The sequence below is a fragment of the Peromyscus eremicus genome, chromosome 14, assembly GCF_949786415.1.
Source record: "Peromyscus eremicus chromosome 14, PerEre_H2_v1, whole genome shotgun sequence".
NCBI lineage: Eukaryota > Metazoa > Chordata > Mammalia > Rodentia > Cricetidae > Peromyscus > Peromyscus eremicus.
The window spans coordinates 34,020,886-34,042,854 of record NC_081430.1 but is presented as its reverse complement, the minus strand read 5'-3'; the positions used below and the strand labels follow the sequence as shown (position 1 = coordinate 34,042,854).

At 39.4% G+C, this 21,969-nt stretch overlaps 1 protein-coding gene across 2 annotated transcripts in view; it reads right to left on the bottom strand.

The window, feature by feature from the left end:
* Positions 1-5,928: 5,928 nt before the first annotated feature.
* Positions 5,929-21,969, bottom strand: part of Togaram1 (TOG array regulator of axonemal microtubules 1) — a 65,612-nt gene continuing 49,571 nt past the window's right edge. For both annotated transcript variants that reach the window (XM_059279512.1, XM_059279510.1), the window contains 6 exons: positions 20,794-20,920; positions 17,554-17,672; positions 14,327-14,516; positions 12,140-12,359; positions 8,139-8,225; positions 5,929-7,047 (listed from right to left, as the gene is read on the bottom strand). In XM_059279512.1, the coding sequence (XP_059135495.1) occupies positions 6,782-7,047; positions 8,139-8,225; positions 12,140-12,359; positions 14,327-14,516; positions 17,554-17,672; positions 20,794-20,920 (1,009 nt within the window). In that variant the 3' untranslated portion in view covers positions 5,929-6,781. The remainder of the gene's footprint in view (positions 7,048-8,138; positions 8,226-12,139; positions 12,360-14,326; positions 14,517-17,553; positions 17,673-20,793; positions 20,921-21,969) is intronic.

The following is a 21,969-nucleotide window of genomic DNA, read 5'->3' as shown; positions in this document are numbered from 1 at the left end:
TTTATTAACATACAAATAAAATCACATTTCAGCACAAATGAAATATCACCATAAAACCCCCAAAAGACTTCTGCACAGAAAAGGAAATGATTAACAGAGTAAAGAGAGAACGTGTGAAATGAGTTGAATATTCTCAAACCATAATGCTAATAAAGGATTAATTTCCAACTTTGATAGGAAACTCAAACAACTAGCAAGAAAACAAATAACCCTATTTTTAAAATGTGCACACGACTCAAACAGCCAAAGAACATAAATGGGAGGGCAAGATGGGTCAGAAGTAAGATGCTTGCCATTGATCCTGGCAACCTGAGTTCGATTCTCTGAGCTTCCATAATGGAAGGAGAATACTGGCTCCTGCAAGTTGTCCTCTGACCTCTATACACATGCTGTTGCTTAATAAACTTATCTGGGGTCAGAGAACAGAAGAGCCACTAGATATAGAGGCTAGAAAATGGTGGCATACACACCTTTAATCCTAGCATTCCGAAGGCAGAGATCTGTCTGGATCTCTGTGAGTTCAGAGCCACACTGGAAACAGTCAGGCATGATGACACACACCTTTAATCCCAGGAAGTGATGGCAGGAAGCAGAAATATATAAGGTATATAAGGCGTGAGGACCAGGAACTAGAGCCTGGTTAAGCTTGTTAAGCTTTTAGCAGCAGTTCAGCTGAGATCCATTTGGATGAAGACACAGAGGCTTCCAGTTTGAGGAAACAGAGTCCGCTGAGAAGTTCAAGTGAGGTTAGCTGTGGCCTGTTCTGTTTCTCTGATCTTTCAGTGTTCACCCCAATATCTGGTTCCAGATTTGTTTTTATTAATAAGACCTTTTAAGATTCGTGCTACACACACACACACACACACACACACACACACACACACACACGCACGCACGCACACACACGAAGAAATGTAATTTTAAGAAGACAAGTAATTGGCCAACAGGCATGTGAAAAAAACATGTCCAACATCCCTAGTCACTGAAAGGACCAAGCAGATGCCATAACAGGCTGCTCAGTCTTTTCTCAGAGATCAGGCCTCAATTTCAGTTTCCTGAGACTTGAGCAAGCAGTTTCTGGGAGGGCCATGAACAAAAGACATAGTCCTTGCAGTAGCTCTCTTTCTGCACGTACTCTGACTGCTCAAAGTTCAGCCAGATGTTTACTGTCTGGGGCCCCTCACCAACTTAGAGTTATGTGCATGATGTGCTAGGCCAGCCAGCCCCCATGGCAGCTCAAGGACAGAGCCTGGACCACTGAGCCAGCCCCCACAGTCAGTACGTGCTTGGCCAGCCAGCCCCCATGGTAGCTTAAGGACAAAGCCTGGGACTTGTGCTGGACTGCCCCCAAAGTGATAACTGTAACCACCAACCAGTAAACTCAAAGGTTACATACCCTCACCCAATTAAAAGAGAACAGAGATAAAAATAAACCAATCTGAGTTACGCCCATGCAAAACGCCCCCAAGCCCCCTGAAGGGCTTCTGGTTTTTGCCTTAAAAAGCTAGCCACACAAAGAAAGAGCAACTCCTCCCTGCCTCACTGTATTGGGTGTAGGAATGAGTTCCCTGTCTAGACTTGTAGATACAATAAACCTTGCTGTTGCATTCTGGACATCCAAGGTCTTCGGTAGTCTCTTTGGGGTCATGATCTGGGCATAACATAGTCACCAAAGAATTACATTTTAAACACATGGAGAGTCAGGTGAAGTGGCTCATACTTGTAATTTCAACATCAAGGAGGAATTGGCAGAAGGATCATGGCTTCAAGGCTAGATCCTATCTCAAAATCAAACAAGTAGACATCCAAACAAAACCACAATGAGGTGTCACACCAATCCCGTTATCACTCTTTCCTCCAAAGACAAAGGAAAACAGCGTATCTCGTTGGTGAGAATTTAAATTATGCATATGACAAAACAAATTGAAAAATTTCAGAAAATTAAAAATAGCTAGTACACAATGCTCTGAAAATTTACTTATGGTTGGGTATACAGCAAAAGGAAATGAAATTGACATTGATACAATAAAAGACATTTCTGTGCTGGAGAGATGACTCAGACAAACACAAAATTTGGTTTTGTAAATTGCACATATATTGATCGACATTAACTAACTTCATATTTAAATTTTCCAGATACCAATGCTCAGCACACCTGTAAAGGACAGATACTAGATATGACGCTGATGGAAGGACAGAGTAAACAGTTCTTACCTTTAAGATCTTGCTCTTAGGGCTCGGAGAGGATGTGAAAGACAAGACAGGTGCCTAGTTACCCAACTACAAAGGCAAATCAAGAAAGACAGTAGGACACAACCATGAGAGCTGGGAGGAGGGCCTAGATGAGGATCAGCTCATCATGTGAACCAGGCGAGGTTAAGAGCACAGAGGCCCTGAGTTCAATTTCCAGCAACCACATGGTGGCTCACAACCATCTATAAAGAGATCTGGTGCCCTCTCCTGGCATGCAGGCATACATGCAAGCAGAACACTGTATACATAATAAATAATAAATGTCGTTGTGTGTCACTACATGGGTGTGTGAGTTCAAGCGAATCCGTGAAAAGAAGACTCAGAGGCATCTTCAGAATGAATCTAGCCTTTCATGGCTGCAGGGGAGTCCAGTCTTGAAGGACTAAAGCACTATCCCTTCTCCTAGGGCATTTTTATTACTCTCTATTTACAGTTAATTTCCATACCTTAAAGCAACCTAAAAGGAGCTCCCAGAGATAAAATGCCAAGTGCAAATTACTTGATTTCTCAGGTACCACGGGGTTCCTGAACCAAGTTTTGCATAGGCCTTTGATCCTTGGGAGACTCTCTGATCCTTGACTCTCAGCAATTATTCACATAGGGTGACAAGACAAACAAAAGGTGTGGTTAAACAAAAAAAGGATTAGGGCTAGGTGCTACTCTTTGGAGCCAGGCCAAGAGCTCAGCAGGAATGCAGCCACAAATAAATCTTAAAAAAAACAAAACAAAACAAACAAAAAAAACCCCAAGAGTTGTCAAACTTCCATTGTGTTGATATAAGGAAGAAAAATAAAAAGGAGTAACTGTGCCCTGAACAACTAACTCCACATACTTTGCCCTTCCCTTGACAAGCTCTTTCAATCCTGTCAGGACTTCGAGATTGATACTACTGCACCATTTTACGTAGCAGAGGACAGGGGCTCAGAAGAGTCTCAGTTGCCAGTAATATGGAACTCACATTAGAACAAAATGTTCTCAAACAAAATATCACTTTTTTTCTACTTTCCCAATAAACCTGGATTCCAAAGCCAAATGTCTATATTTTCCCCGCAGGCTTTTGCTTGAAGGATATTGTCTCCTGATTACTGACTTAAGATCTTCCAAATAGTGTTTTTTTACTTATAGAATAGGATTTCACATAGAAACCTGTTTGTTTTCTAATGAGAGACACAAATAGGGTAGATGCAGATGGGAGGGAAGTGTGGAGGAGCTGGGAGGAGTACAGGGATGGAAAACTATAACCAGAGTATACTATGCGAGAAAAAATATATAATTTCAATAAAAGGAAAATAAAAAAATGTTTCATGTCCACATTCATTACAGAATTATTCACAATAGAAGAAACATGAAATCCATTGTGCTAAACAGTTTTATGTCAACTTGACACAAGCTAAGCTACTTGAGAGTAGGGAAGCTCAATTAAGAAAATGCCTCCATAAGATTGGGCTGTACACAAGCCTGTAGGGCATTTTCTTAATTAGTGATTGATGTGAGAGGACCCAACCCATTATGGGTGATGCCATCCTGGGTTGGTGGTCCTGGGTTCTATAAGAAATCAGGCTGACCAAACCACAATGAACAAGCCATTAGGTAGCACCCCTCCATAGCCTCTGCTTCAGTTCCTGCCTCCAGACCTGCTTGAGTTCCTGTCCTGACTTCCTTCCATGATGAACAATGATATGGAAACGCAAGCCAAAGAAACCCTTTTCTCCCCAACTTACTTTTGGTCATGGTGTTTAATCACAGCAAGAGTAACCCTGACTAAGACATCCATTTAAGCATCCTTCAGTGGATCAGGACAATATGATACATACATAATGGAACACTTCATTTGCACTATCATTTGCAGCAGTTTGGGTGTAAATGGAGAACACTATGCTAAATGAAATAAGCCAGGCACAGACACAAACATAACCTAACGTGTAATCTAAAATGATCTCATGTGTAACCTAAAATGGTTGAACTCAAGAAAGTGCAGGTATCAGGACTCATGGGGGATGTACTAAAGGATACCAAGTTTCACTTGGAATAAGTTCTGTACACCTGCTGTATATCATAATTTCAATGAATAATAATGTATCCTTGCAAACTGCTTAAGAGCCTTTAAGTGTTCTCACCACAAAGAAACATTACATGTGTTCTCATTCTATAATGTACTGATAGGGAAGCATGAGGTCGTACTCTATATAAATATAAATATAGGCAATAAATATCCATTTGCTTATGCAATTTACAATTATTTGAATATAATCTGTTACAGAATTAATCCAAAGCTGTAATTTGAATCCAGAAGTTTTATCTTCAGAGTTCCTTAAAAATACTTATTTTCTGACCCTACTCAAAAAAAGTCTGTAATTTACAAACCTAAACTACAGGCCTATAGTTTACCTAAAAGAAAATATAAGGTCTATGGAATTATAAGGTAATGATAAGTCTTCTGTTGTAGAATATTATTTTAAGATATGTTACTTTTGTTTATGTTCCATTTGTTTATCTCTGTGAAGCTGTGTTACTGTGCCTGCCTAAAACACCTGATGGTCTAATAAAGAACTGGCCAATAGCAAGGCAGGAGAAAGGATAGGCGAGGCTGGCAGGAAGAGAGACTATATAGAAGGAGAAATCTGGCAGGAGAAAAAAAAAAGAGAGAGAGATGGAGTGAGGAGGAAATCTAGCAGCCAGAGGACGACTCCAGGGGCCAGCCACCCAGCTACACAGCAAGATTTACAGAAGTAAGAGAATGAGAAAAGCCCAGAGGCAAAAGGTAGCTGGGATAATATAAGTTAAGGAAATAAGTCAAGCTGAGGCCGGGCATTCATAACTAAGAATTAGCCTCTATGTGTGATTTATTTGGGAGCTGGGTGGCAGTGCTCCCCACCCCCACTCCAAAGTAAAAAACAGCAACTGTCTTCACTGTCCTTTCATTTACCTTCAAATAGCTTCAAAATCCATTCTTTTGCTTGTTTCCTCAAAAGTTACAGATACACACAACAGCACTACTTCAGAGACTGGCAAACAGCAGCTGTAGAGCAGTGTGAGGACTGTAGAGCGCATACGTACCATCTGCAAGATCCTGGGTTCTTGCCAGAGCACACCCCCTCCCCAGAGGCAGACAAACAGATTGGAAACTCACAGACACGAAGTAAAAGAAGACAACCAGAGAACCAGAATTTTAGAACAAGATAAGACCTTAAAATGCATCTAGCCAAGCTCTTAGAAAGGAAAAGGAAAGGAAAAGGCTCCAGGAAAGGAGCGTAGACTCACTGTCATGTAGCTAATTTCTTGTAATTTGAGAATCATAATTTGGGTCTATTCTTCCTAGTAATAGGGTAGATGAAATAAAACAAGTCAGTACTAAAACATTGTTTTTATTTATTTTTTGTCTACTCTTACTAGTGATAGGGCAGATGAAATAAAACAAGTCAGTACTAAAACACTGTTGTTATTTTTTATTTTTTTGTTTTTTTCTTTTGTTTTTTTGAGACACAGTTTCTCTGTAACAGCCCTGGTTGTCCTGGATCTTGCGGGTAGACCAGGCTGGCCTCGAACTCACAGAGATGCGCCTGCCTCTGCCTCCAGAGTGCTGCAATTAAAGGTGTGTGCCTCCACCGCCCAGCCCCCATTGTTTTCATTTTAACATATATGAGAGTTAGAAAAATAGGACACCTGTCACACATCTACAGAAATAAATCCTTTTATTTTATAACATTCCTTTTCTTCTTTAAGATGCATACAGTACTTTTAAGCCCAAGAATTCTGAGAAAAACTATAGAAGACCTGGCACTATTTTTGAGAATTACACAACTGGGCAGCAAAATAACACCTTTATAAATGGACAGACATACAGAAATTAAAAACTTAGTGTTTGCACACAAAAATAATAAAGTTACATTCAACACGTTTCTTAAACGTGCATTCAAATGTTTAATGTTTTCTAAGCTTTGGTCATCATGCTTTATCATAACTTGTTAAATTTCACAATTGTGCAGATGATTAAACCCAAAAGTTCAGCAAATATACCATAGTAACACAGCAGCAATAGCAAGCTAATACTGCATAATCATATTAGCAGACTGATTCAGAAACATGTTATTCACAAAGAGCACACAAAACTTATTTTGTGATAACATAGTTAAATGACTTTTCTTCCATTTCATAAAACAAGGCAGAGTAATGAGACATAGCAGAACATGATTACATAATAAAAAGTATATTTTTAATTACAAATCTAATTGTACATATGGGGCAACAAATTGCAGTTTCTATAGAATAGTGCAAATGAGCAGAATTTGTCTCAAAAACGTTTAAAATTTAGTTCATCCCAGGCGCCACAGATTTCATGACTATTAGTTTATATTAATTATTTCAGGTTTTCATGTGATGGCTAGAAGGACAGATCTGTACTCACAGGTAGGCCACTGACTTAATTTACTGGACATGAAATGCAGGCACTCAAAATGCAAAATATAGCTTTAAAACGATTTCATTTGCTATCATGTAAATTGTTTATCGTAACTATTTCATCAAAAACTCATAATTCATTTAAAACTGTCATATCGAGCAATTCCTCTAAATTTTTTTTGATATGTGGTGGTTGAGATGCAGCCTGGTTTAATAAATTCTGACCCATCTGTGCAAAAAGTGCTTTTGACAATTTAGCTGTGGCTGTCCGTATGTTTCCGCCAGCTCCAGGCAGGGAGCCGCTGTGTGTCATATTCCCTAAGAGGTGCCACAAAACCACCAGCACTTTCTGTTCCGTGGCATGAGGCTTCCTTTGATAAAGCTCCATGACAATATCTGGAACACAAAACATGGGCAACAGTCAGCTTCCCCAAAGTCAATTCAGGGTCTGTTAAATAACAAGTAACCCAAATATGGACTTCTGCCCTGCGCAGAAACCCTAAGAAGTTAGGCCTTAAAAACAAACAAACAAAACTAGGCAAAACATGTAAAGACAGGATCTTCAGGTGTCACAGTGCCATATATATGACAACTAGTTCAGGGGAAAAAATGCTAAAGAGAAACATCAAACCTACAGTAAGTCTCAATATTTTCCAAATGCAGTTAAACACAATTTACAGAGCTCAATTCATGGACTGTTCATCAAACAAAACACTGAACTATCATTCTTCTGTAAGCATCCACATCAGCTCTAATGCCCATTTAACAAAGGACAGAATTCTCCATCTTCCTGTCCCCTCTCCACAGTGCTGGGCATCAAACCCAGGTGTTTCAGAGTGCTAAGCAAGCAATCTATTATAGAGCTATACCCTCAGTCCTAGAATTATTTTATTTTGTCTTTTTTTTTTTTTTTTCCAGAGCTGAGGACCGAACCCAGGGCCTTGCGCTTGCTAGGCAAGCGCTCTACCACTGAGCTAAATCCCCAACCCCTAGAATTATTTTAAAGACTATTTTGTAGCCTTAAAAATGTTCTTTTGTAGACTACTAATACAATTTATTTCTATTCTGTACAGACTGAATTGTCAGTTGTAGTAAAAAAATGGAAATACCCATCAGTTTATCCTTAATATCATTTGCAGAAAAATGGACATAACTGGTGATCATCATTTTCAGCAAAATAAGTCACACTCAGAAAGCCAAATGTTGCAGGCTTTCCCTCATTTGTGGGTCATAAATTTCATGTAGATACCCCAAATACTTATGCACATAGTCCATGAAAGTAGAAGAAAGCCTGGCCTGGGAGACTGAATGGGAATAATGGGAAGGAGCCGGGGGAGGAAGGGAGAAGTGACATATGGTCAATGTATATAATATACCTGCATGCAAATGTCTGTCCATAAACTCTACATTGGGTACAATGAATGCATCCCTATAAAATTCGTAATAAAAGTACATTACTTTAGAAAATATTACTTAAAACTATTTACCAGCAAGTTTTTCTGTCATATCTTGTTTTGCTTTTCCATTTAGAAACTGAGCTTTTGTGCAAAATGGTTGTAGAAGTAAGTAATTGTCTAAAATAGAAAAGAGACATGTCTAAGAATAAGCTCTCAATAATTTTGATTAAACAGCATTAATAGGAAAAAGAAATAATTTCTACAATGTAGATGTACTAACTTAAGAAGTCCATATACTTAATCCCTACTTAATAGTTTTCTATAACTGTAAGAGTAACATTCTTGAGGCAAAGATGAAATAAAAATATGCATAAAGCATTAAGAAACTACCACACAGCATAGAAGGCAAAGGGCTGTTGATCTCCTGGGCATCTTATTTTCAAATGACTTTATTATAAAACAACAACAACAAAAATGGTTTTTATGGAGAAGTGGTTTTTACATTTAATTTTTTTAGAAAAATATTTTTATTATAATTATATAATTTCCCCCTTTCTTTTTTTCCCTCCAAACTTTAAAAGATTCACAGAAATTGTAATATAGTACTGACAAGCCTTTTACATTGAAAGGCTACATCTTACATAATTATAGGAAAGTATCAAGCCAGGTGGTGGTGGTGCACACCTTTAATCCCAGGAGGTAGGAGCAGGCAGATCCTTGAGTTTGAGGCCAGCCTGGTCTACAGAGTGAGTTCCAATACAGCCAGAGCTATACAGAGAAACCCTGTCTCAAAACACACACACAAAAAAAATCAAAATAAGGGATGAATGTACACAGCTCAATTCCATTTCCTCACCCACTCTGAGTCATACAAAAAATAGGATACAGAAGGGCTCCTTTCCCATAGACATCTTGCTAACTCCTCCCTTCTGTAGTGATAAACACAATCGTGAATGGGATTAAAGCCCATTGCTTTGGGCTCATGTCAGTTGAGTCCATGCTCACTTAGGGCCTATGGGAGCACAGGACATCATGAAGGAGGCTTACAGTGGTGTAAACAGCTCACCTCACGGAATCCAGGAAGGGAAGAGACAGGAGAGGCTGGGGCCTAACATTCCCTTCAAGGGTGGGTCTTCAGGGTTCTGCCTTCTAAAGTTTCTAAAACCTCCAATCAGTGCCATGGAGAGAGAACTTGTCTTCAAAAGGGGGGGCTCTGCTGTACACTTAAGATGTAAATCATGCCGGGCGGTGGTGACGCACGCCTTTAATCCCAGCACTCGGGAGGCAGAGCCAGGCGGATCTCTGTGAGTTTGAGGCCTGGGCTACCAAGTGAGTTCCAGGAAAGGCGCAAAGCTACACAGAGAAACCTTGTCTCGAAAAACCAAAACAAGAAAAAAAAAATGTAAATCTTAAAAATACCAATACTTGCTTCCCTATCTTTCATCAATGCACACAACAACTAGAATGTTCATCACCTTAGTGATTTTTGTCCTTTTGAAAAAATGAATAAATCAAACAGAATAGAGTATGACTTCAATATAACTTTTTTTTCTTTTTCTTTTTTTTTTTTTTTTTTTTTTTCCCGAGACAGGGTTTCTCTTTGTAGCTTTGCGCCTTTCCTGGAACTCACTTGGTAGCCCAGGCTGGCCTCGAACTCACAGAGATCCACCTGGCTCTGCCTCCCGAGTGCTGGGATTAAAGGTGTGTGCCACCACTGCCCTGCCTCAATATAACTTTTTAAATAGAATCATGCCTCTGTGATTCATACACATCAACCCAAGTATCAAGTCTGTTCCTTTCTATTGCTTAATAGTATCCCACGGATATGCTATGACTTGGATATGGTCTAAGTGATGTTTTACACTAAGTATATTTTGTTTTAAAAGGAACCCGACATTCTTTCTAGAGTGCCTGCACTACTTATACTCTCATTAGAAATGTACTCAAAAGCCGGGTGGCGGTGGCACACTCCTTTAATCCCAGCACTCAGGAAACAGGCAGGCAGATCTCTGTGAGTTCAAGGCCAGCCTGCTCTACAGAGCTAGTTCCAGGACAGTCAAGCCTACACAAAGAAACCCTGTCTCCAAAAACAAACCAACCAACCAACAAACAAACAACCACTCACAATCCATTGCTTCTGGGCTCCAAGAGTATTTGGTTCTTTCTACTTCCTTCCTTTATGTGAATGTAAGTGTGTAGGCATGTGTGTGCCACAGGTAAAGTGCGGAGTCAGAGAACACCTTGTGGGAGTTAGCTTTCCCCTCCCACCACATGGATCCTGGGAATCATCAGGGTTAGCAACAAGCTCTTACCTAATAAGCCATCTTTCTAGCCTCAGTCACACTTAAAAAGGAAAAATGTAGCTGTTCTAATATCATACAGTAATTAGTGTCTTAATTTGCCTTTGCACTGCACTAAGGCAAAGTAATGGTGAATATCTTTTCTGGGCACGTTTTCCATGTATATGTTGTCCTCAGCGAAATGCTTCTTCATGCCTTTTTTCTACATGGATTTTTTTGTTCAAGGTTGAATTTTGAGAGTTCTTTATATATTCTAGATATGAGCTCTTTGTCTATTATGTAGTTTGCTAAGATTTCTGTCTCAGGATGTCTCTTTTCTCTTTATCTGCTTAATATAATCTTTTGTACATTAAAAAAATTAACTTTGTGTATATACATTCCATAATGAGACATCTAAAAAAATTTTTTCGGCTTGCATCTGGTTCCTTCATACTTAGACCATTCACCCTGAAGATTCTGTCTGTGTATCTGTCTTTGTATTAAATCCCAGTCATAAGCAAAACTGTCTGAACATATAAAAATGACTTCCATAGAAGACTGCTTTCCTTCAGGAGTCTGGGATTTTGTCACATCCTAGGTAGACAAGGTGACAATCCAGGGAAGACTCTGTCTTTAGTGAGCTTCCTTGTTAGACAACACGTCACAGTGGATGTGCTCTGTGCAGTGCTACTGGGAAAGGTCCCTTGAAAGCTGGCATTTAGCCAGACATGGTGACGCACCCCTTTAATCCCAGCACTGGGGAGGCAGAGGCAGGTGGATCTCTATGAGTTTAGGGTCAGCCTCAAACATAGCAATTTCCAGACCAGCCAAAGGCTTCTGTAAAGGCTGTAGGTCTTTCCTTCCATCATGTGGGTCCCAGGGATAGAACTCACATTGTCATACCTGGTTAAAAAAACACTTTTACTTGCTGAGATATCTCATCACCACAATTTAAATTTTTTTAACACAGGTTTTTTTTTTTTTGAGAATTTCATGTATGAGTACTATATTTACATTGTTTCCACCACACACTCTCCCCACTCTAACTCCTTGTCCATAACCCATCCACTCCCTCTCAACTTCATGACCTCTTCATTATTTTACATATATTGTATGTACATATAAGTACAACCAGCTGAGTCCATGTAGTGCTGCTCATATGCATATGTGTTTTGGGCTGACCCTTTAGGATTGTACAGCCTATCAGGGGCTTGTCCTTGGAGAAGATGGATTCTGCCTTTTACAGCAGCCAATGCCTGTGGCTCTTCATCTGACGGTGGGGCCTTGTGAGATCTGCCCTATCTATGTTGGCATGTCAACTGGTAGTAACACTGTTCCTGCCTTCCGTACATACCCATATTGTTAATATTAAATTGATGTAAAGTAACTCCCTTTCATAGATAGAAGACACTATTTCTAGCAGAAATCTTGGTCCTCTGACTCTTATAATCTTCCCACCCCCTGAGTTCAGTTTACTGACATGCATGGATCATGCTTGTAGAATGATTCTTAAAAGTTTATTAAGTTCTAATGTCCTGAAGATGTTTGAATGTTATGTCCCAAAAGCATTAGTTATATTTTACATTTAAATCTATAATCCATTTAATTTCATAAATATGAGGTAAAAAAATTTAGAACTCAATGAAAAAAAACCAGTCAATTTAAACATTTCATTACTAAAGTAATTTATGAAAAAGTTTAGGATATACTAGGAGTTAAAAAATATGACTTATTTCAACATATAAATACTACATAGGCTAAGAAAGCATGGAAGTAAAATCACTAATTGGAATACCAATTGAGATTCCTTACCTACATGCTGACTCAGTGCATGAACAACATTGGTAGCAGCAGCATATATGCCTGGATTCTTGGAATTCAGATTGTTGTCCACAATTGCAGGGATGAGCATGTTGATTATGGGAGACAAGTTGTCTCCAAGTAAAGGAATCATTTTATGCATTGTTTCTAGAGCCACCAGATTCACTTTGCTGTTAGAATCATGAAGGCGAGACTTAAAAGCATCAAAGATCTGAAAAGAAATTGGTTAAATTATTTAAAGTAAAACAATGCTTATACCTATTACATTATCCTTGTTTGCCACTTCTTATTTCTCCTCCTTTACTCTCTTCACACACACACACACACACACACACACACACACACACACACTATTTAAACTTAACTCAGATAATAGAAACTTTGATTTGTCAAGTTTAAACATTTACAGGTAGTAAAAATTCACCCCGAAAGATGTTTTAATAAATAAAGGTTACTAATGTGGCTTGACAGGAGGCTGCCTTACTCCAAGCATGATTAACGTGTGGTTAGCTAGAAGATGAAGGTCCGCCTCATTTGATGCTAAGAACTTGGGGAAAGTTTCTATAATCTCTTTATTCAGAACAGAAGGTAAGGAAATTTTACTGTAGATGTCTGACATAATTTTGGTTTAAGTTTGGTAGGACAATTAGATGTAATGTCACCTCCCTCCCTTAAACTACAATAAGAATCAAACCCAAGGCCTATGCTTCCGTGCTTGGTAAGTGCTCTACCATTAAGCTGTATCTCTAGCACCTGAGTTTTTCAAGGGGTCCTCCCACACTCCCCGGGCCTTTGAACTTGCAGTGTAGCTGAGGATGCCCCAGAACTACAAGCATGTACTACACTGTAGCTTATGTGGTGCTGGGGAGTCTAACATTTGTGTGTGTGTTAGGCAAGCACTCTACAAAAAAGCTACATCCCCAGCCTCCTCAGAGTAAAGTTTTATTAGTTTTTAATATGATACTTTACTAATTATTCCTGTTTCTTTGGATTCCTTAATTCATAAACCTCAACACATAATACAATGGATGTTAAGTAAGCCTTTAGTCAGGTATCAAGGAGCTACTCTATGAAGCTAAGGCCATTAACTAATCATTCCTTATACTTACTTTTTCTCAATTTTTCATGTTGAAAATAATTTAACCAAGAGATTTACTTTTATTTAACAGATACTAGAAAATGACTCACTGGAATTAAGAAGTGATTATGGTATGCTTGTCAAGTTTAATGTAGTTATGCAAACTTAAAATGGAATCTAATTAATAAATTATTAATAAAATTAACTGAACTAAGTGCTAGTAAAACAGAAGTAACTTGTGTTCTCATACCACAATGTTTATTAATCTCCATGTCCTTTGTTTCTTTATCTAAAGATCCATAAAAATAAAAACTATGTAAATATACAAGTATAAATCTTACTTTTTATATACTGAGTTCTAAAACACATAACAAGTTTTAACATCTGTAATAAAGCAAATGCTAAGTCTAGTAAATTTTCATTTGTTACAGTATGTATTGACTCTCTCACATACAGTTACTGAAGCCAGGCTGAGAACTCTCAGAATACTAAACTTGCCAATGTGTGAGAAGTTTCAGAGAAATTCTGACTGCCTTCTTTCTTTCTTAGACTGCACCTGGGTCTGTGCACATACTACAGGTTCCCTCAAAGCCAGAGGTGCTGGAGTTACAGGCAGCTCTGAGCTGCCAGAAATGGGACCTGGGAAACCAACTCTGATCGTGTGGAAGAAAAAGCACTCTGCACTTCAGAGCTCTCTCTCTCTCCAGCCCCCACATGACCATTTTCTTATTTTTCTTACCTATTGCATTTTAGTTGCTCAGCATGTTTTTAACATAGCAAACCCTATGTAATACATTCCTGTCATTAAATTTATTTTTAACACTTTTAAGTAACATAAATAAAGCTCTATGGTTTTGGGTAATTTGCTACATTAATGCTTTTTTTTTGGATTTAGATTATACATGAAAACTAATCTTGAGGGGCCAAGGACCTGAATTTGATCCTTGGGTCCCATGTGTGAAAGGAGTGAACTACCTCCCTATATCTGTCCTCTCAATTCTACAAATGCAGTAGGACACACACACACACACACACACACACACACACACACACACACAAACACACACAATTCTTAACAAAATTAACTTTGAGTTTCTTACCTTCACAATGTTACCAATAACAAGCTCTTGGTTGTTTTCAGTATCTGATAAAAGTTGTTTAATCCCATTAATACGATCACGAAAGTCTTTTGCATTTAATAAACCTGTTATGACTTTAATGTACTCAGCACTTTCTAAGGAATTTCGAGGAGCTGGTTTTCTGGGGACTTCTCGAACGTCAGTTACTTCCCTAAAATGAAAGATAGATTTCATTTTTACTTCCTTACCTAAAATTAAAAATTCTTACTATAAATTCAGTTTTTAATTTCAAGAAATAATGTAGCACATCTGTGTTGGGAACTCCTAAGATGTCTCCCTAAGACAGCAGATGATTTGCTGGAAGGACTCACAAAGTCAGCATAGTTTTACTAATGGCTGAGGATTTACAAAGACAGACACCAAACAAAATCTGCAGGGGTAAAGGCACATCAGTCCCAAGTCTAAAGAAAATCAGACACAAGCGTTTTTTTTGTTTTTTTGTTTTTTTTGTTTTGAGATAAGGTCCCACTATAGCTCCTGGATGGCCTGGAAATTATAGACAAGGCTCGTCTCAAACTCATAGAGATCCACCTGCCTCTGCCTCCCCAGTGCTGGGATTAAAGGCGTGTGTCACCATGTCTGGCTAGATGCCAGCTTTCAAGGGACCTTTCCCAGTAGCACTGCACAGAGCACATCCACTGTGACATATTGTCTAACAAGGAAGCTCACTAAAGACAGAGTCTTCCCTGGATTGTCACCTTGTCTGCCTAGGATGTGACAAAATCCCAGACTCCTGAAGGAAAGCAGGATAGTTTATGCACAATAAACAGCCTTACAAATTGGAGAACAGTATACTGCTCTTCAAATCCTATTTTCTAATACTAGTAAAGATTCACTTTGCAGGCAAGTCAAAAACAGCATTTTTCTCCCAATTAATTTACTTTGTTGGTCTTGTTAATTGTTTTTCTTTCTTTTTTTCCCCAGTAGACAGGGTCTCTCTAAATAGCACTGGCTGTCCTCCAACTCACAGAGATCCATCTGCCTCTGCCTCCCTTAGTGCTAGGATTAAAGGTGTGCATCAAGTCTGGCCAAGAACAGCAGTTTTAAGCTGGATATGGTAGCATACATCTTTAAATCCCAGCACTCCGGAGGCAGAAGCAGGTGGATCTCCGTGAGTTTGAGGACACCTAGGGCTATATAGAAAGACCCTGTTTTGAATAAACAAACCAATAAATATAATAAGTAGAGTAACAAAGGAGGCACTGAATGTCAACTCTGGCCTCTTCATGTACATGCCTAAGAACATCCCCCCCCCCAGATCTTTATCTAAAACATAGGATGGGAAACTATGGTATTAAAAGGCCCTTTTCTAGGCCATTTGTTATCTTAACGCATCAGACCACAGTCCAGCATGACACATAGACTCATTTGGATAGCAACCTCTTGATGCACAAATACAAATACTATTCCCTGACTCAAGGATCATTACCTGACCAACTGGCATGGGATGAAGAAGGGGGACTTTATCTTACTTCCTACAGTGCTCTAAGTTCAACAGGAAGTAGTAAAAAGTCAACTCCATAAATCCCTTGGACCCTATCTCCCTCTACTCTGTTACATAAAGTTATTCTTTTATTTTTATTTTTTTTTAATGTAGGCAAAGAGGCTGGAATCCTGTGTCACAAATGCTGCACCTAAGATATTAGCCATGCCTTTTATCTAGGACCTTCGTGAGCTCCTAAACTCCTATCATATAGCAGCTTCAAGACAGGTGAAACACTGTTAAATTCTGCCTTCTATCTTACCTAACACCTTTAATAATCTGCTAAGGTCAGAGACCCCGATCTTCTAACCTGAGACGACTTCCCTCTAAACTCTGTAAACGGAAGAAATTTCCTTTAATTCTGTGGGTTGCTGTTGGAACCTTCTATCCCAGTTTCTATGTTGTGAGTGGTTAGCATTATTAAAACATATTTTTTTGATGTTTGTGTATATGTACAATGTATGTGCACATGATATGTGGGAATGTAGGCGCTCACATACATGCCATGGCACTTAGGTGTCAGTAGTCACTGTCCACCTTGTTTGAGACAAGGTCCCTTGTTATTTATCACTGCATAGGCCAGGCTAGCTGGCCAGTGAGCTTCCAGAAGTGCCGTCTCTGCCTCTCATCTAGTAGGAGCACTGGACAGCCCACAATAGGCTGTTGCGTATTGATAAAGGAGTTCTGGGTACTGAAACCCAGGTGCTCCTGTTTACACAGCAAGCACGTCATCCAATGAGTCATCCACTCTGGCCTCATTTTTGTTTGAGACATGGTCTCACTATGATGTCCAAGGCTGGCCATTGAGTTCATTATCCTCCTGCCTCAGCCTCAATAGTAGCTGGGATTACAGGAGTGATCTGCCTGAAAACAAGAGCATTTTATTTTATTTTATGTTATTTTATTTATTTATTTATTTTTGAGAAAGAATCTCATTCTGTAGCTCATTCTGGTTTGAAATTTGGTATGTAGTCCAAGCTGGTCTCAGAAATCCTCATGCCTCAGTCTCCCAAGTGCTGTATTACAGGTGTGAGTCATCATACCAAGCAAAAATTTTAAAGAGCATATTTAAATGAATGAGCCCAGGCTGACCTCAAAGTTGCTTTGTAGTCAAGGATGACCTTCAGTCTGCTAAGTGTTGGGAGATAGACATGTGTTAGCATTGTCAGTTTATGAGATGCTGAGCATCAGACCCGGGGCTTCATGCAAGCTACCTACCAACGACACCCCTGGCCCCACCCTGTGCATGTGCCAACTCTAGACTTGAATTAATAATTTATACTGAAATACATAGACAATTTTAAAGATATATGTATATAAAAAATGTAAAATTTTGCTGGCTGGTTTTATGTAAACTTGACATAAACTAGAGTCACTAGAAAAGAGGGAGCCTCAATCGAGACAATGTCTTCATGAGATTGGACTGTAGGCAAGCCTGTAGGGTGGTGCCAACCCTGGGCAGATGGTCCTGGGTTCTATAAGAAAGTCTAATACTGGTGAGTTCAGTAACACTACAGTTTCACTAAGGTGCATGTAAAGTTTCCAGGAATATATAACTGCTCAATTAAATCTAGTCATCTAGGTCCATACTGAACTTTTAAGAATCATTAAGTTTGACAAATACTACAGAGCTAGGTCATGAGAACATGCAGTTGAGATAATGAGGATCATTTCTCAAACAGTGTGGACTCTCAGATTATCCTACCTTTCAGCTGAACTGAAAACATCTCGAGAAACAGACGATGATCTCGTGTGTCCAACACTGCCAGTATGAGACCGCCTTCCTTTTGCTGAGGGCGTGTCTAGCGGGATCTCTCCCAAACCCTGTAAGGAAACACAGTCAATGGGAGACATATTTAAACTAGCAGTGCAGTAATGTACACAATGGCTTTTCAGAGTAGCCTGATAAACACATTATGTTTTATGGAGCCTGGAGAGATGGCTCAGTGGGTAAAAGCACTTGCTGGGCATGCCTGATACCTGAGTTCAATTACTGAGACACACCTGAAAGTGGAATTGAATGGGGAGAGCCAAAGCTACAGAGTTGTTCTCTGACCTCCACGTGCTCACGATGACATGCTCACAACCACACACACACACACACACACACACACACACACACACACACACACAAATGATAAATCTTTGAAATGCTAAGTGTTTAATAAACAGGTTGGTTTTTTCTTTTTAAGATTTATTTATTATGTATACAGTGTTCTGCCTGCATGTATGCCTACACGCCAGAAGAGGGTACCGGATCTCATTATAGATGGCTGTGAGCCACCATGTGGTTGCTGGGAATTGAACTCAGGACCTCTGGAAGAGCAGCCAGTGCTCTTAACCTCTGAGCCATCTCTTCAGTCCCCTAATAAACAGGTTTTTAAAGGTACTAGATATGTAAGATATCTTGGAAGTAGTGGTGAACTAACAGATTTTGATGTCAGCACAGTAAAATAAAGGTATGTAATATGCTCTATAGAGAATTATATATTCTCCCACCACCACCATATTGAGGATTAAATTCTGGGCTTTGCCTATTAGTGATCTAAATCACCATTACTTATAAATGCTCTTTATTTATCTTAAACAGGGTCTTACCGTGTAACTGCCTGGTCTGGAACTCACGACAAAGACCACGCTGGCCAAATTCACAGAAATCTACCTGCCTCTGCCTGCCAAGTGCTAGGATGAAAAGTGTGTACCACCTAACCTTGTCCTACTCTTTAAAATTAAAAAAAAAAAGGATTGTATTTTATTTTTTATTATGTATGTATGTATAGGAACGTGTACATTGAGTACAGTGCCTATGGAAGCCATTAGAGGGCATAACTCCTGGGGCTGGAGTTACAGACAGTTGTGAGCTGTCCACTGTGGCTGGTGAACTCAAGTCCTTTGCAAGAGCAATATCACCATTACTTACTTACTTACTTAATCACTGAACCATTTTTCCAAACCTTAAAGTAATTTTCTCAAGGCTTAAAAATTTGTACAGAAAACAAACATAATCCATAAATAGTGAATTTCTTTTTTTTTTTTTTTTTTTTTTTTTTTTTTTTTCCCGCCCCCCTCACCTTCCCCCCAGCCCGCCCCCCATTCCAATCTCCTCCAGGGCAAAGCCTTCCCCACAGACTGAGATCAACCTGGTGGACTCAGTCCAGGTAGGTCCAGTCCCCTCCTCCCATGCTGAGCCAAGGGACCCTGCATAGGCCCCAGGTTTCAAACAGCCAACTCATGCAATGAGCACAGGACCCGGTCCCACTGCCTGGATGCCTCCCAAACAGATCAGGCCAATCAACTGTCTCACCCACTCAGAGGGCCTGATCCAGTTGGTGACCCCTCAGCCATTGGTTCATATTTCATGTGTTTCCGTTTGTTTGGCTATTTGTCTCTGTGCTTTATCCGACCTTGGTCTCAACAATTCTCTCTCATATAAACCCTCCTCATTCTCGCTAATTGGACTCCCAGAGATCCACCTGGGGCCTAGTCATGGATCTCTGCCTCCAGGTCCATCAGTAGTTGGATGAGGTTTCTAGCACGACAATTAGGGTGTTTGGCCATCCCATCACCAGAGTAGGTCAGTTCGGATTGTCGCTCGACCATTGCCAGCAGTCTATATGAATCAAGAGTGAGAATAAACATTTGGTTGGAGCTATTTTAGGCTCCGTGGGTAAAGGGACTTGCTGCCAAGCCTGAGAGTGTGGGCTGGAGCCCTAGGATCCACATGATAGGAAGAGAAAACTGACTCCCACAAGTTGTCCTCTAACCTGCAAACACACTTATCATGGCACGCATGCACACGTGCACGCACGCACACCACCCCACACACACCCATTATAAAAAATTAAAACATTTTTCTCTTTAGTGTACTGGAAATGACTCACAAATATAATCAACTTCATTTTAGTCAGTTGTTTGCATGGCTATTTTAGTAAGTTCTCTATGAGTAAGAATCTCTATGAAACAGTCACTATTAACAGACAGAAAAATTGCTCTAAAATGCCTGTTACTGTGTATCTTTGTAATATCCCTTTATAAATGAGTCCTCCTTAGACCATGTCATTAAAAAAAAGACATGAAGTTACAATATAAATATTGTACATTACATTAAACACAGTAAAAAATAAATGTATTTTTCACATTTTACTACTATCCTCATTTTATAAAAAATTCCAATTATAGAAATGAAGTGCTGTGCTGAATATTATAATGCAATTACAATGCAGAATTATAATGCAAGTCTTACAACTATAATAGGCCAATAACATCCTACCATATTTAATGCTTTCTTCAAACAATGCCCTACCATCATGTAATCTTCTTTTCAAGATTTATTTTAAAAATTATTATTATCTTCTGTGTTCTGTTGCCTATAAGCCTGTGCACCACATGTGGGCCTGGTACCTGGAGTTCAGAAGAAGATACTGGATCCCCTGGAACTCAAGTTACAGACAGTTGTGAGCCTCCATGTGGGTGCTGGGAATTGAACCTGGGTCCTCTGCAAGAGAACCTGTGGTCTTAACCACTCAGCCATCTCTTCAGCCTCATAATTTAAATCTTAATAACAATAAACATTTACTTTTTAGGCCCTATAGTATATACATCTACTTAGAATCGCAGGTTAGCCCTATTTCAAAATGGGTAACATAGAAATAACCTAAAAAACAACTGTTTCTATCCTTTACATTTCTGGAAAAACACACTTTGTAGTTATTTATATTTACTTACTTCTTAATCTATTACTTTATTTATTTCTTTATTTGGAGGGCGGACTGGTTTTTTGGCGACTGGGTACTATGTTGCTAAGGCTAGACCGACAGTCAATATGTAGCTGAGGATAACCTGAATTTCTTTGATTCCTCTGCTTCTACTTTTCAAGAGCTGTGAGTGCTTGGCTTATAAGCTTTGCTTTTTAAGTTGTTTTACACAACAAACTTAATTTACATACCTTTTGCCGTAAATTCTTAACAGATTCTTTAATATATGGCAAATCTTTCGATGGGATATACTTTTCAAGCATTTTTTCAAAGTTAGGATGACCCATCATGAGGAAAAGCATCTTTCGACCATAATACCTATGGATTTGAGAGAAATGCATTAGTAATTTTTCCTCTATTAACAAACTCAGTTTCTGTGCTTGATGAGTTTTTTCCCTGTGGGTGGGGCTGGGACATAGAGACTGCTGATCCCTTAGGTAGGAAATCACTGAAATTCAGATACACTGACTGTCCTTGAGAGAATAACACCCCCTACTCTCCGTCCGCCCCCTTTTAAAGTCACTGCAGCGTAAATCTTTCAGCCACGAGTCAGATGGAAAGTACAAAGGTACGGCTATTTTTGTTTGTTTGTTTGTTTGTTTATACGCACTACGGTTCATATTCAAGCTTGCATTCTGCAGAATCAAGAGCTAAGGGAAGTGCATCATCTTTGTCTTGGGCTCCTCAAACACTGACCTTGCTGCTCCCCACCAGTCAACGTCTGACCTTGGTTAACCTTCTCTACATCTGTCTTTCTGACTCACCCTCTCCTTTTCCAGCCCAAACGCCTGGATGCCACTCTTCAAAATTCTATTCTGTCCTTTACAGAATGAATTTTAAAGATGAACCCAATGTCAGATAACACAATTAAGGTTGATATGCTACTGAAATGGTGGGCTAGTCTTCAAGCTAGAATTACGTTACATAAAACTAAACATAATCCTTTTAGGGTAAAGGAGCCAAACGTCAATCTAGTAGAGGAACGGCAGGCACCATAGAGGTGCGCATTGGAGAGACCTTGGGACAGAGATCTTCGCAGCACAGTAGAACTCTTAGGATCGGCCTGTGATAAGTTACAGTCATACTTGTGCTGACAAGTTTCAATACAGGAGGCTAGAAGACTCAACAGACAAGGTTTGTGAGAGCAGGATGCAGAATGATCTCAGGACAGTCTGTCAAGCAGATCTCTTCAGATGTAATGAAACTGCAGAAAAGGATGTGACAGCAGAGACCAGGAGGAACTTCCCCATGAACAGAATCAGATCTACAACTACTCAGGTAAACAAACCTACTCAGCTAGGCCCTCTGGACAGGAGAGAGAGTTGTTTAGCTTGATCCTCTTCAATTCTTGTTTGGTTTGGTTTATG